The sequence below is a fragment of the Berghia stephanieae genome, chromosome 6 (genome assembly GCF_034508935.2).
Source record: "Berghia stephanieae isolate SIO BIC M18660-M18661 chromosome 6, UCSD_Bste_1.3, whole genome shotgun sequence".
In the NCBI taxonomy this organism is placed as follows: Eukaryota; Metazoa; Mollusca; class Gastropoda; order Nudibranchia; family Aeolidiidae; genus Berghia; species Berghia stephanieae.
The window spans coordinates 43,275,453-43,289,056 of record NC_088365.1 but is presented as its reverse complement, the minus strand read 5'-3'; the positions used below and the strand labels follow the sequence as shown (position 1 = coordinate 43,289,056).

The following is a 13,604-nucleotide window of genomic DNA, read 5'->3' as shown; positions in this document are numbered from 1 at the left end:
GTCATAATTATTTTATTGACCCTCTCCTTCTGCTTTTTTAAAATCTTCAAGAATCGATTCCAATGCAAAGACTTACTTGCCGTTTTCAAGACATTTCGAATTCAGTTCCATCCTTGCCTTATCAAAACCATTCTACCTTTTCAAATATCATCTCCACTGTAAAATTATCCTCTGCGAATCATTGGTGCAGCATATCATCCGTCCTTTCAATTCAATGAACGCTTTTTCATTCTTTGATTTTCCATGTCAGATACGTTTCAATTTTGTGACATTTTTATCATATTTAATTCTGAATCCTCATGAAATAGTATTAAATAACAAGTAAGGGACACTTTGGAAGAGAGAGAGAGAGAGAGAGAGAGAGAGAGAGAGAGAGAGAGAGAGTGTGTGTGTGTGTGTGTGTGAGAGAGAGAGAGAGAGAGAGAGAGAGAGAGAGAGAGAGATGGAGGATTTGGGAGGATTTAGGCAACGATGACAAGCATGAGGGAATGGAGGATGAGGGTTTGGGAGAAAATGAGGGTAAGAAGAAGCGGAGGAAAACATACGTGTGCATTTATATAGCACAATATCCACTAAACGTGCTCAAAGCGCTTTACTAGTCGTCCCTAGCCAACTGCAACACTTAACATATTTATAGAATGAGACATGACGCCTGTTAGGCGATATTACATTTTCTTTTCGGCATAGACAGCGCTATTAACGGCCAGGTACTCGTTTTTCGCCTGAATACGATGAGAGAATGTAAATACAGAGCCTTTTGCAAGGACTCAATTATGTGCCGCTCAGAGCGGGACTAGAAATCAGAGCCTTCTTAGCTGAAGAAGAGTGTCATACAACTGGACCACATAACCACACGGAGAGAAAGAAGAAGAAGAGGAAGAAGAAGAAGAAGAAGAAGAAGAAGAAGAAGAAGAAGAAGAAGAAGAAGAAGAAGAAGAAGAAGAAGAAGAAGGCGGTAGACAAGGTATATTCAGGGGACATTTAGATGGGTTGGTAGAAACCACGAAACCAATAATTATGTTAAATTTGAACTGAGAGAAAGTTTAAAAATCTTTAAATTATTTAGAAGTCTTATGGCTGCACTTTAAGGTCATATATTTGCAGCAAACATTCAAGAGAAATTAAAATAGTATACCCGCTCAGTGACAGAAATTCCAATTCGAAGTTCTTGCAATGACGTAATATTTGACTGCTTAATGAGAGAGAAGACATCATAACGACCAGGAACGATGTGGTTTTTTAAAATAACTTGCAGCTTCCTCCTGTAGTCCTGCCAAAAGATGACATACAATTTTCCACAATTTTAGGCAGAGATAGGCAGAGATAGGTAAACACACATAAATCAAAACAGAATAAAACACCCTTAAACCAAACACTGGCACACACACACACACACACACACACACACACACATATTTATATATATATATATATTATATATATATATATATATATATATATATATATATATATAGATGCACAAACATAAACTTTCGCTCTCTCTCTCTCTCTCTCTCTCTCTCGCTCTCTCTCTCTCTCTCTCTCTCTCTCTCTCTCTTTCTTTCTTTCTTTCTTTCTTTTTCTCGCTCTAATAATACAGTGTGTCTTTTTATTATTGAACTTTTCAGGTTTAAATATCTCGAGAACTATGCAAGATTTCATCAAATGTCTTTTTTGCCATATGTGCAGAATGTATTCAAGTTTTGATTGACATGAGGTTTAAAACTGCGCGTCCTTTGGTAGCTGAATTATGACATCATCAGAAGAAAAGGGCAACTTTGACATAAATCGTAATTTCTTTTGGGTTTGTCCGGCATGATTCTCAAACCTTGACATACAATTCACTGAAAACATTGTCTTCTCAGATGAAGTAACCTTTTGCGTGTGCGGGCATGTACACAAAAACAATGTTCTACACTGGAGTAAACAAAAACCAGATGAAGTTATCGAGTGTCGTGGCAAAACACCAAACGTCAATGTCTGGTATGAACTCGCCAGGGAAAGAGCGATCGGTCCTTTTTTTCTTGACGACATGGCAGAGACAACAGTAAACTATCTGGCCATGTAAGAATCATACCTCAATTTGGTTGTCTTTAACCTAACATCTATTCCCAACAGTGGAGTTTAAATATGAGGGAATGTTGCAATGAACAGTTCCCACACCGATGGATCGGCCGATATTGTCACAATTTCCTGGTCCCCAAGATCTTCTGATCTAACCCCGCTTGATATTTTTATGGGGATATGTGAAGAGCAGAGTGTTTCGAACCCCCGCGAGAGACATGTGTGACCTGTAGACAAAAATTAGATAAGCCGTTCTCTCTAGATGTGGGACGAACTGGAGAGACACTTGCGGCTCATTAAAATTGATGGTGGTTACTGGTCACGTGGAGCTTTAAATCGGACGATTGCGCAAACACACGATCACAAGTAAGATATCAGGGGGAAAAAACAACATTAATAAATTCGGATTACTATGTTGGAAAGCAAATCGATGTCGTTGCAGCTGTTCTTGGGTTATTCCAACCTGAAATGTGTCAATGATTAAAAACAAACACTGTAAATTACGATTTATGTCAAAATTACCCTGTTCTACTGATGACGTCATAGCTCAGTTACCAAAGGGCACACAGTGTTAAAACCTATATCAATCAAAACTTAAGTAAATCCTACGCCTATGGTAAAAAACCGTTTGCTGAAATCTTACATAGCTTTGGAGTTTTTCAAATCTGAAATCTGTCAATAATAAAATAAACACACTGTATTATCTATTTATCTATCTCACCCATACACATGCACCCAAACACACACACACACACACATACACACACACGCACCCTCCTCCTCTCATACATTTAAATATTGTTAAGAAAAACGCCTTAAATAAAGCATTCATGACATGGATGACTCCAAACAATTAACTTCAAAAGAAGGTTGCCGAGCAGATATTGCAGGATCAGAAACTGTTTTCTCTCATTTCCATTACACTTCATTATTTTCATTTACAAGAAATTAAGGTCCGTAGGCTGGACAACTATCCTAAGCCTCGCGGGACAGATGAGTTGGCAATACGGAATTGCCCATAACTGGTGTAAAGCGACATGTTAATAAATGCAGGTCTGATATCCGAACGAATTATGGGCCTAGTTGAATATTGCTGTAATGGACAATATTTTGAGCCATTTTTTGAGATGTCCATTACAATAATGAGCCCATAATGAATTGGGTGCTGATCACCTACATAAAGTGCCCATTGTGTAAGGTATCCTAATCAAGAAAAGTAATATTACTTTCAAAAGCCACATATTTAACCTAACTGTCATCCAACACCCTTGTTTGTTATTTTTAAGCATTCTTATCCAAAACATTACATAACCAACTATAAAATATGTGAGAGCTGTTAATTCATTTGCCCTGTTCTAAATCAATATACAATGATAACAAACTCAGTCAAATTATGATTATTATTATTATTATTATTATTATTATTATTATTATTATTATTATTATTATTATTTATTGTTATTATCATTATTATTATTATTATTATTATTATTATTATTATTATTATTATTATTATTATTAATAATATAATAACATTATTATCATTATAATATTAATATTGTTATTAGTAGTATTATTATCATTATCATTAGCAGTATTATCATCATCATCATCATCATCATCATCATCATCATCATCATCACATCATCTATCATCATCATCATATTATTATTATTATTATATTATCATATTATTATATTATTATTTATTATTATTATTATTATTATTATTATTATTATTATTATTATTATTATTATTTATTATATTATTATTATTATTTATTATTATTATTATTATTATTATTATTATCATTATTATCATCATCATCCTAATTATTATCACTACAATTATTGTTATCATTAATATTATCATCATCATCATCATAACCATCATTATCGTCATCCTTTGTAAGCGACAAAAACGAACCTAGGTAACGTGACTTGCCCAATACACACGGTGAGGAAGTGTGTGTGTGTGTGTGCGTGTGTGCGTGTGTGTGTGTGTGTGTGTGTGTTGAACCTGGTACTCCCAAATTATTGAGAACAGGCTTGCCATTTCATGAGCAAAAGTTAGACATAAAAATGGGAGAAGAAGCATTTTGATTTTGCTCGCCAGTGGGTAATAGCTTACAGTGTGGTTCTTGAGGTAATCAAGGGTTCCCTCATGCAAACTTTCCCAAACACTGTCCTCTGGTGCAAACACGGTGATATTAGACTGGCTGAACAAGTCCTCCAAGCCAACAGCCTGAAACGAGACATAGCAAGAGCATTATGTTGATGCAATACATTTAGGTAAAATACTATCAACATCCGCGAGCCAAATATAATATATCATCACACAAAACTTGGTGTAACATTTAATGCTAATTGATTGATATAATTAATTGACAAGTAATTACAAACAGGCTGTCTGAAAATAATAATAAAGAGCTAAGTGACGTCCACTTCGGTCCTTCTATACAATTCTAGACAATTTCTGGGTAGTTGAAGACTAGAAAAATAAAACACACCGTCGCACACCCACAAAACACCCAATTCTATTCTGGTCATAATTTTATGACATCACATATTATTGAGAGGTTAAGGTGACAAATTGTGAAAAAGGATTATCTTTGGTTTTCTTTTGACTTTCCAATTTCTTCGGAGATCTCAGTTTGAGGTGTTCTTCCCTCCTTCCAAAATGAGGCAAATAGATGTGGCAGTGATCCATTCTAATGGCGGACATACAAAAATACAGACGTGCGTCATGTGTACTGATTTAAATGTGTGCTCGATTTTGTAAAATCAATTTTTAATAATTGGTTTTATATATCTGCAACTTTTCAACAGTTTACACAAATTCAATAAATTATGCGATAAAAGAAAACTAGTTTCCAAATATGTTTCTGTCATTGTATTCGTTCAAACGAGTATTGAATTTGGAGGAATAAAAATGTCTAGTTTCTTTTGGAAAAGACTATATAAATGACGTCACTACATATTTCAAGTCTTGTCTCCAGGGAACTCTTTCTTAGTTTAGTTTAGGGGGAATTCCACACCCATAAAATTTCTATTGATGAGGTGATCACACAAACAGAATACCACAGCCATTCACACTTGGATTCTGTACAAACAACATTTTAAAAAAGAACAACACTTCATAAATTCAAAATTTTCTTTTTATTCGCATATTCATCATTTTGGATTAATTCCACACCCGTCACGAAAACGAGAAGGAAACAATCAGGAACAATAATTAACGTCTGAAATGAACACAACAACAATCTTTGTAGACTATGACGTGAGACCTATAGGCCTAAGCGGGGGTCTCGAGAGATCAGTTGGTAGAGTACTCTTTTCACAATCAAAGGGACGGAGATCGATCTTGGGTGCAGTCAGAGAGATTGTATAGCTAACGCATTATAAACTCTCTGGTGCAGTCTAGCGTTTTGGGTAAGCAATAAGTCATCTTCGCCTGCTGTATCGTTTTTTTTTTAATGTCACGGACTATTCCCCAGTTCAGGTTGTATGAATTTGGCAGCACATTTGTAGCCCATCCCTCCAGATGTAACGAGATCGACCGCTTTCACCATATTTGCATAGCCATACGCCACCGTCTTTTCTTGTAGTTCATCACCATGATTAGCCAATCTCTATAGATAAAGGAGAAAACCATGAACAGAAATCCCTTCTAGATCCAGCTCTAAAGCATGGCATACATAAGCAACATCATGTTGGCCCACAATAAGACTTATCATTCAAACAGTGTTGATATTCTACACACTTGCAAGACTTTTTGGATAATGTGTTTTTCTGACAAACAATAGTAAACTATGTTGGGGCAAGTCCACACCCGCTTGGGGTGGAACTGCCCCAATACAAAAAATATGGATAAAGATATTACTATTTATATGAAATGATAGCTGGGGCCTCTCTTAGTAAAATAAAACCATTGAAATAGGATTTTGAGCAAATATTTTCATTTTAAAAAACACGAGAAATTCGAATCCTGTCGGGTGTGAAATTTCCCTGGCCCTTATGAATCTAAAATAGGCACAGCATCTTATTTAAGGCACCTAGAACAGGTTTGGGGAAAATGATACATATCCAATGAATGATTAAGCATTTCTGGCTTGAGCTTCTACAGTTAAAGAATATTTAACAAATTTTTGCCATATTTGAAAGCCATGAACGTTGTACTTACCTTCAATGGGCTTGTAAAAACGTTTAAAGTTGTCAAAATTCAACAGTAGTAAAAGCGGCTGTTTCTTGTGTTCAAACAGGAGCTAGAAATCACAGGCAGTTAAAACTTGAACAGTTTCCAATGTGTTTTTCATTTTTTTCTGCGAAGAACTAGATATAATGAAGTGGGTGTGATATTCTCCAACCTTACCCTATTCGGCACTGTAGATTCCTTTCCGGCCAATGACTATACTTTATCATTCAATAGGTATTTAACCCAGATTTACCAACGGCAAAAATGATGTGAATTGTAAGACTCAAAGTCTTCATCATGGTTAATAATATGCTTTATACTATTACCCATATGAGACCCACCGCATCAATACGGTATTATGTCGTGGTGATCCAGATTCCAGAGCTCATTAAACGGATATATCGCCATTTAATGATTCACATGATGTCATACCATTATAAAAATATATATTGGTCTTTCTCAAATTTAAAATTTTAAAAAAATTATGTCTTTCCGCCACGACATCATAAGTATCGCCGTGAGGTATTCCACGAAGGGATGTAGATAATTAATCAAACAAGAGATGTTATGTCAACAAAAACCACCCATGTTGTCAAAGTGAGCAAATTGGGGGTTAATAATTTTTCCCAAGGAAAAAAAAGAAAGTACCTGAAGCGAGGCTCGAACCCGGGACCTTCCGGGTCACAGTGCAATGCCTTAACCACTCGTCCCCTCAAATGGTGAAAATATATTATTTTTCGCCACGAAAGCAGTGTCAGCGATCTGAATTGCGTTTCATTATTAATTTGATGAAAACAAAAAGATGAGCTGTTGATTAGATTAAAATTAAATGCCGCATGCAAAGTGTCTTGCTCACTTCAATCAGAGACTCGAAGATATTGTATCGTGGGTCAGCCTTGATTAACTGTAAGGCGTTTTTCTGAGAAGAGGAGAGAAAAAAATGAAACAGTTTATCACCATCATGATCTTTTTTTCTTTCTCAACCACACCACTATTTTCATGCCATCACTACCACAATCGCCACAACTACTACCACCACCACCACTACCAACAACAACAACAACACAACCACCACAACCAGCGCCACTAATATCATCATCATCATCATCATCATCATCATCATCATCATCATCATCATCATCATCTTCATCATCATCATCATCATCATCATCATCATTATCATCATCATCATTAAATCATCGGTATCAGCAAATCAAAACAATAACAAATATTATATGAATCATCCTAGTCAACCACAATATCATTTATAGATAGTATGCAGATGACGTCACTCAGGCCTTTGTTATTGTTTTTGCCATCCGCGTTTGTGAGTTGTTCTCACTAAACTGTATTAACCAGACCGTTATACTTCCGGATGGCAATGTTGTGAACTCCTTGGCCAAGCGCATTCTATCTATAAAAGAAGCATAGAATTGCCACCTGACTCGAGAATTACGGTAAAGTTACCTATTTAAAAAGAAATAGTGAAATAAGAAATTGTGACCACAAAAGACATGTCACGTACATATTTAAACTTGAGATTTTATATAGCGCAATATCCACTAAACGTATTCAAAGCGCTTTACAAAGGGTCCCTGACCAACAGAAACACGTAATATGTAGAACGAGACATGACTCCTGTTAGGAGATATTAAAATTTTTTTTTTCTGACAGAGATAACGTCGTTAACTGCCAGATACCTGTTTTACACATGTGTACGGTGAGAGAATGTGAGTAAAGAGCCTTTTCCAGGACTCAACTGTGCGCCGAGCGAGGCTCAAACCTTCCGATCCGAAAGCGAGTGCCATACCACAAGGCCACATAGTCGCACATGACGAGAATCCGAGTAGAATCCCTCGTGAGTTGTACACTTTCCTAAAGCATCACGCTATGCGACATTTTTGTATTAGCGAAGTTTCTCTTCGCGTTCCTCAGGCGACTGTAGTTCGCGATTTGGTTTTACAAGAACCTCTGCGATCCTAATTTCACATAGCTGTCGTGTATCATTCAGGTGAAAGCCTCTGCTCATTCGTACCGTCACGCAGAGGGCATCGGTTTTTGCTGCTTCTCATACAGTGCACGCATGAAGTTTTTTTGTGCTCGACGACCATTAAGTCAGATTCTCAGAAATGTTCCATTTTTAAAAATAATAATAATGATGATGATAATACTAATAATAATAATAATAATAATAATAATAATAATAATAATAATAATAATTATATAATATTATTATTATTATCATTATTATTATTATTATTATTGTTTATTATTATTATTATTATTATTATTATTATTATTATTATTATTATTATTATTATTATTATTATTATTATTATTATTATTATTATTATTATTATTATTATTATTATTATTATTATTATTATTATTATGTGTAATTTATATAGCACTACTTTCCAACAAAAGTGCTCGGAAGCGCATATACATATATGCACATGCGAACATAGCTATATTATATCATTCAATAAAATCAATAAAATCACTCACAGAAAACTGAAAGGAAATACTCTGTCTTCAAAGAGGCTTTAAAGGAGGACAGAGAATTACAGTGTCTGGTATCTGCTGAAAGAGCATTCCATGCAGAGGGAGCAGAATGTGCGAAAGCAAGTCGTAAAAAATTCGACTTGGGAATCAAACGGTTCAAGTACAGGGAAGTAGATGAGCAGAGAGAGAGAGAGAGAGAGAGAGAGAGAGAGAGAGAGAGAGAGAGAGAGAGAGAGGAGAGAGAGAGAGAGGGAGAGAGAGAGAGAGGAGGGAGAGAGAGAGAGAGGGAGAGAGAGAGAGAGAGAGAGAGAGAGAGAGAGAGAGAGAGAGAGAGAGAGAGAGAGAGAGATGACAAGTAGTTGGGAGCAGTGCCATGGATGCACTTAAAACAGTAACCGGCAAATTTGTAAGCAGTCCGCTTCTCCACGGGCGGGAAGCCAACAACAATTCTTTGACAGTGAGTGCTATCTCAATACGAACATATAAGAACAGACATCAATAATTGAGCTTCTGGTCAGTCAAGCACTCTCCTTTATTTCCAAGCCATCATCACATCGCTGTCCAAACAATAGTCACGGTTAGCTGAGAGAGAGGGAAATGTATGTAGCCAAAAAATAACTTTTATATCGTACACTATATGCAAAACTTGCTAAAATGACACCATTGATTGATGTCTGCGATATCGAAGGTGTATAAAATAAATAATCTCAGTCGAAGGTGTATAAAATAAATAATCTCAGTCGAAGGTGTATAAAATAAATAATCTCAGTCCATCGGGTTTCATGTGAACCGTGGATGTGATAGTGTATGATGCGGTATTCTCAATGGAAGAAAGACCTATTTAGTTAACGTAAACTGTAGACCGACTGGTGAGACTAATGTTCAAAACGTTCTCGAAAACTATGTTATGTCACTTATTCAAAAATGCAATAAATAGGGATTTTTTTCTATTTATCAAGTATCGACTTTAGTTTCATATTTGACTAGAAATTCATTTCTATCATTTAATTCATCAATACACATTGCCAGTTTCACGATCACATATTATCATTCTCTTCAAAGTCTAAATAAATTAGCGTTCATTTTCAGAAGTGTGGTTTACAATTATGTTGCTAGAAATCGTGATATGATTTTTTTCAACTCATCATATAGAGCAGTAAAGTTAGGTGCCCCAAACGTAAACAAAGGTCGAGAAGCACGTGGCAAACCACATGTTCCTGTCTTGACAGCTCACGTTCCAATGTAAATAATAGAAAAAAATAACCTTTAAAATTTGGCTGTTAGGTGGCAAAAGAAACACATATTCATAAATACTCGATAATGCATCAAATAATGTCTAGATATGGATATTTTATGGAACAAAAGGTAAAATTTTCTAAAATTTATCAAAAGTTACAGTCTATCTATTTTTAGACCAGAGCAAATTATTGCGCTGGTGTGAACAAAACGAGAATTATTCGGAGCCTGATTTTCATAATAATTTAGCCTTATATTATTATTTCTGCAACTGTTAGATTTTATGTAAACATATTTTCAATACTGAAAGTGTATTGCCTACAACTCAAACTACAAAATTGGGAGACCTATATTGTGCGTAAATTATTCCGGTCCCTAACGGAAATCACTAGCAACTTGTTATTGTTTACGTTTGGGGCACCTAACTTTACTGCTCTATAAAACTGCATGGCGTACACAAACAAAAACGCTGCCTTCTATTTACTGTCAAAAAGTCAGCATCTAAAAATGTATGAATAATGTTCGAATTCTGGTTGGCATTCATAAAACTCAGCATAATAGAAGGTATGAAGGATGAATGTATACTTACAGTGGCGTCGCCTGTCACCCCGGGCTTCAGCGTCAGTAACTTGTTGATGATGTGAATATACCCATTAGTTGCCTCGATGTCTCTCCGTATGACTTTTGTTTTAGATCTGATTTTAGTCGAGAAACTTTCGTGCAACTTGAATTTAAAAACGTTTTTTTGCTGTTTAAATGGAACAACACAATAAAAATAGTTTAAGTCATTGTGAGGTTCTGTCTCCTGTTGTATATAGAACAGTTATTTATGATGATGGGTTAAATATTTACACTCATAGTTGTGCTTTTGTCTCTTGTTATATATAAATCACAGATTAATGTTATGATGTGATGGTCAACTTTTATATATATATATATATATATATATATATATATATATATATATATATATATATATATATATATATATATATATATATATTGAATAAAGCATAAAAGTACCGAAAGGTCTAACATTGTCGAAATGCCCCTAATTTATTTTGAGATCAAATGTAGTTCGGTCATTAACCTTGAAGTTTATACATAACGAAGAACTCTGCATGAGACATTTAAGTATTATGTTATCCAAACTATTGGGTAACGTCTATAGTGTGAATGTGCCAAGTCTGACCGATAGTCATTTATTGTCATGAGGAGACCTGACCAGCCAGGTAAAGATGGTTTTGAATTATAATTTTTTCTTGAATTTTCTTTCTGTTATGGAACAGTCAATCAAACATCATTATTAACAAATGACATTCAGATGGCAAACAACCCTGCTGTTACAAAAATGAAACAAAGAACAAAATTTTATTCCAGACTTTCAAGTTAATGATTTGATCATATTAGTAGTCGTGAAATGGGTTGGCTATTAAGTTAGATTTGAAGCGAGCAAAACATTTCGTTTGATATCAAGTTTTACTTTCATCTGACAGACAAGAGACAATCAAACGTATCTGTCTCACATTCAATTGGATGCTGTTGCATATCTTGGTATTTTCTACTCAAAAATGTCGACAGCTGAAATTGAGACTCTAAATGTCTATACGAAATTCCTAATTAATTAGCAACTTACCAATCGTATCAGCACCTCTGCAGAGTTTCCTTGAAGAGTGTAAAACTTGTCATAGTATTGTAAGTCTTCAAGTCTGTATTTTCCAATCAAAATGTGTTGCCTCATCACTTGCGTCGCTCTATCCGTGTCTTCCAGAAATTTGTACATAGCTCTGATTGGGGAGGGGGGGGGGGCGGGAGGTGAGGTTGGGGGTGTGGAGATTGGAGATTTTTTTTGTTTTTGTTTTGTTGTTGTTGTTGTTTTTAGAAATTAGGTTAGTTAACTGTGTTTGGCACGCATTTAAGATCATATCAACAGACATTAAATTTAACAATTAGTTTTTATGAGGTTGTGAGAAAAGATCGTTTTCGTACCACTCGCCAAAACAATTTTTCTATACAAAGCTATTTTTAAAACTAAGGACAACATTCGTTTTCATAAGTTTCTCTGGTTTAACTAATAAAAATTCGACCAATAATTTGATGATCTAGCATCAACAAAATAGTATAAATAGTGGCTATCAGGATATTAAAATTGTGGACAGAGAACGCCAAAGATAAAACATTCTGCTTGACATGAGCGCTGCTTTTGATACGATCGATCATGACATTCTATAACATCGACTTAAACATGTTTTTAGATTCAATAAGCATGTACTGAGTTGGTTCTGGTCCTATCTGCCCGACTGGGATCAAACAGTAATGCTCAATTAGACTCAGTTGTGTAACTGAATAAAAATATGGAGTTTAACAAGGATCAGTTCTTGGACCTCTACATTTTAATCTTTATACAGTCTATCTGGAAAACAATTCCTTTTTTTTAGTTGACTTTCATATTATGCGGATGACACACAGCCTTATGCACCTTGATGTGAGGATGATGAAGTTAGTGTGTCACAGAAGGTTGAAGTTTGTATCAATGAAATTAAGAATCGAATGGCTGTAAAACATTGAACTTTAAGGAAGAGAAAACCGGGGCGCTGTGTATAAAGGACAAATCTTTCAGGAATAGTATTAAAGTTAATACAACTGATGTAGCAGGTTGCAGAGTTTCTATTTTCAATACTTTGCAATACCTATGTGGCCGAGTGGTTAAGGCATTGCACTGTGATCCGGAAGGTCCCGGGTTCGAGTCCCGCTTCAAGCACTTTCGTTTTTTTTCCTTGGGCAAGAGTATTAACCCCCAATTTGCTCACTTGGACAGCATGGGTGATTCCTGTTGACATCAGACATCCTGTTTGATGGATTATCTATATTCCTCTATGGAACGCCCAGGCAACGGGATCTTATGATGCCGTTGCGAAAGGGCGTATTTTTATTTATTAATACCTGCAATCTGGGTGCATTTTTGATATGCCCATTAAAAATCATATCACCAAAATTATCCAGAGTTGTCACTACCATCTTACTACATTGGTCGTATTAGGTCTTAGATTGATACTGCAATCACCAAAACGCTTGTCCATTTTAAAAAAAAGTAAACTTGACTATTGTAATGCGCTGCCCATTGGTTGCTCCAATTACAATTTGAAACATTAAAGAAAGTTCAGAGCGGGCGGCTAGACGATCCTATCTCCCCTGTTCTGGAATTTCCGCATTGGCTGCCGATGAAGCAGGGTATTGAGTTCAAGATTATAATATGTTATTGTTATAACCCTGTTCATGGTCTGACACCATCCTACAAAATGAATAGACCTGGTAGATAGCTAAATTCAAATTATATACATCATAACGTCTAAGTCTTTGATTCACAACAAATCCCTCAGAGTGACAGCGCCTAGGTTGTGGAATTCCCTTTCATACAATACCAAAAACAATAAAAATTTAGATACATTAAAAAGAAATTGAAAGCTGAATTATTTTGAAGAACTTATTTTGACAATTAATGTGTTTTAAATAAGAATAGATGGTATAGTAATGTGTGAGTAAAGAGTTTGCGTATGCGGTGAAGTTGCCGTGTGAGGGTTTGAGTATACGTGTGTATGTGTGTA

At 35.3% G+C, this 13,604-nt stretch overlaps 1 protein-coding gene across 2 annotated transcripts in view; it reads right to left on the bottom strand.

The window, feature by feature from the left end:
- LOC144975069 (stabilin-2-like) overlaps window positions 1-13,604 on the bottom strand; it is a 140,391-nt gene that overhangs the window by 102,516 nt on the left and 24,271 nt on the right. For both annotated transcript variants that reach the window (XM_078918761.1, XM_078918762.1), the window contains exons 11-15: window positions 11,636-11,786; window positions 10,589-10,747; window positions 7,115-7,177; window positions 4,195-4,308; window positions 1,136-1,270 (exon numbers count right to left, since the gene is read on the bottom strand). In XM_078918761.1, the coding sequence (XP_078774887.1) occupies window positions 1,136-1,270; window positions 4,195-4,308; window positions 7,115-7,177; window positions 10,589-10,747; window positions 11,636-11,786 (622 nt within the window). The remainder of the gene's footprint in view (window positions 1-1,135; window positions 1,271-4,194; window positions 4,309-7,114; window positions 7,178-10,588; window positions 10,748-11,635; window positions 11,787-13,604) is intronic.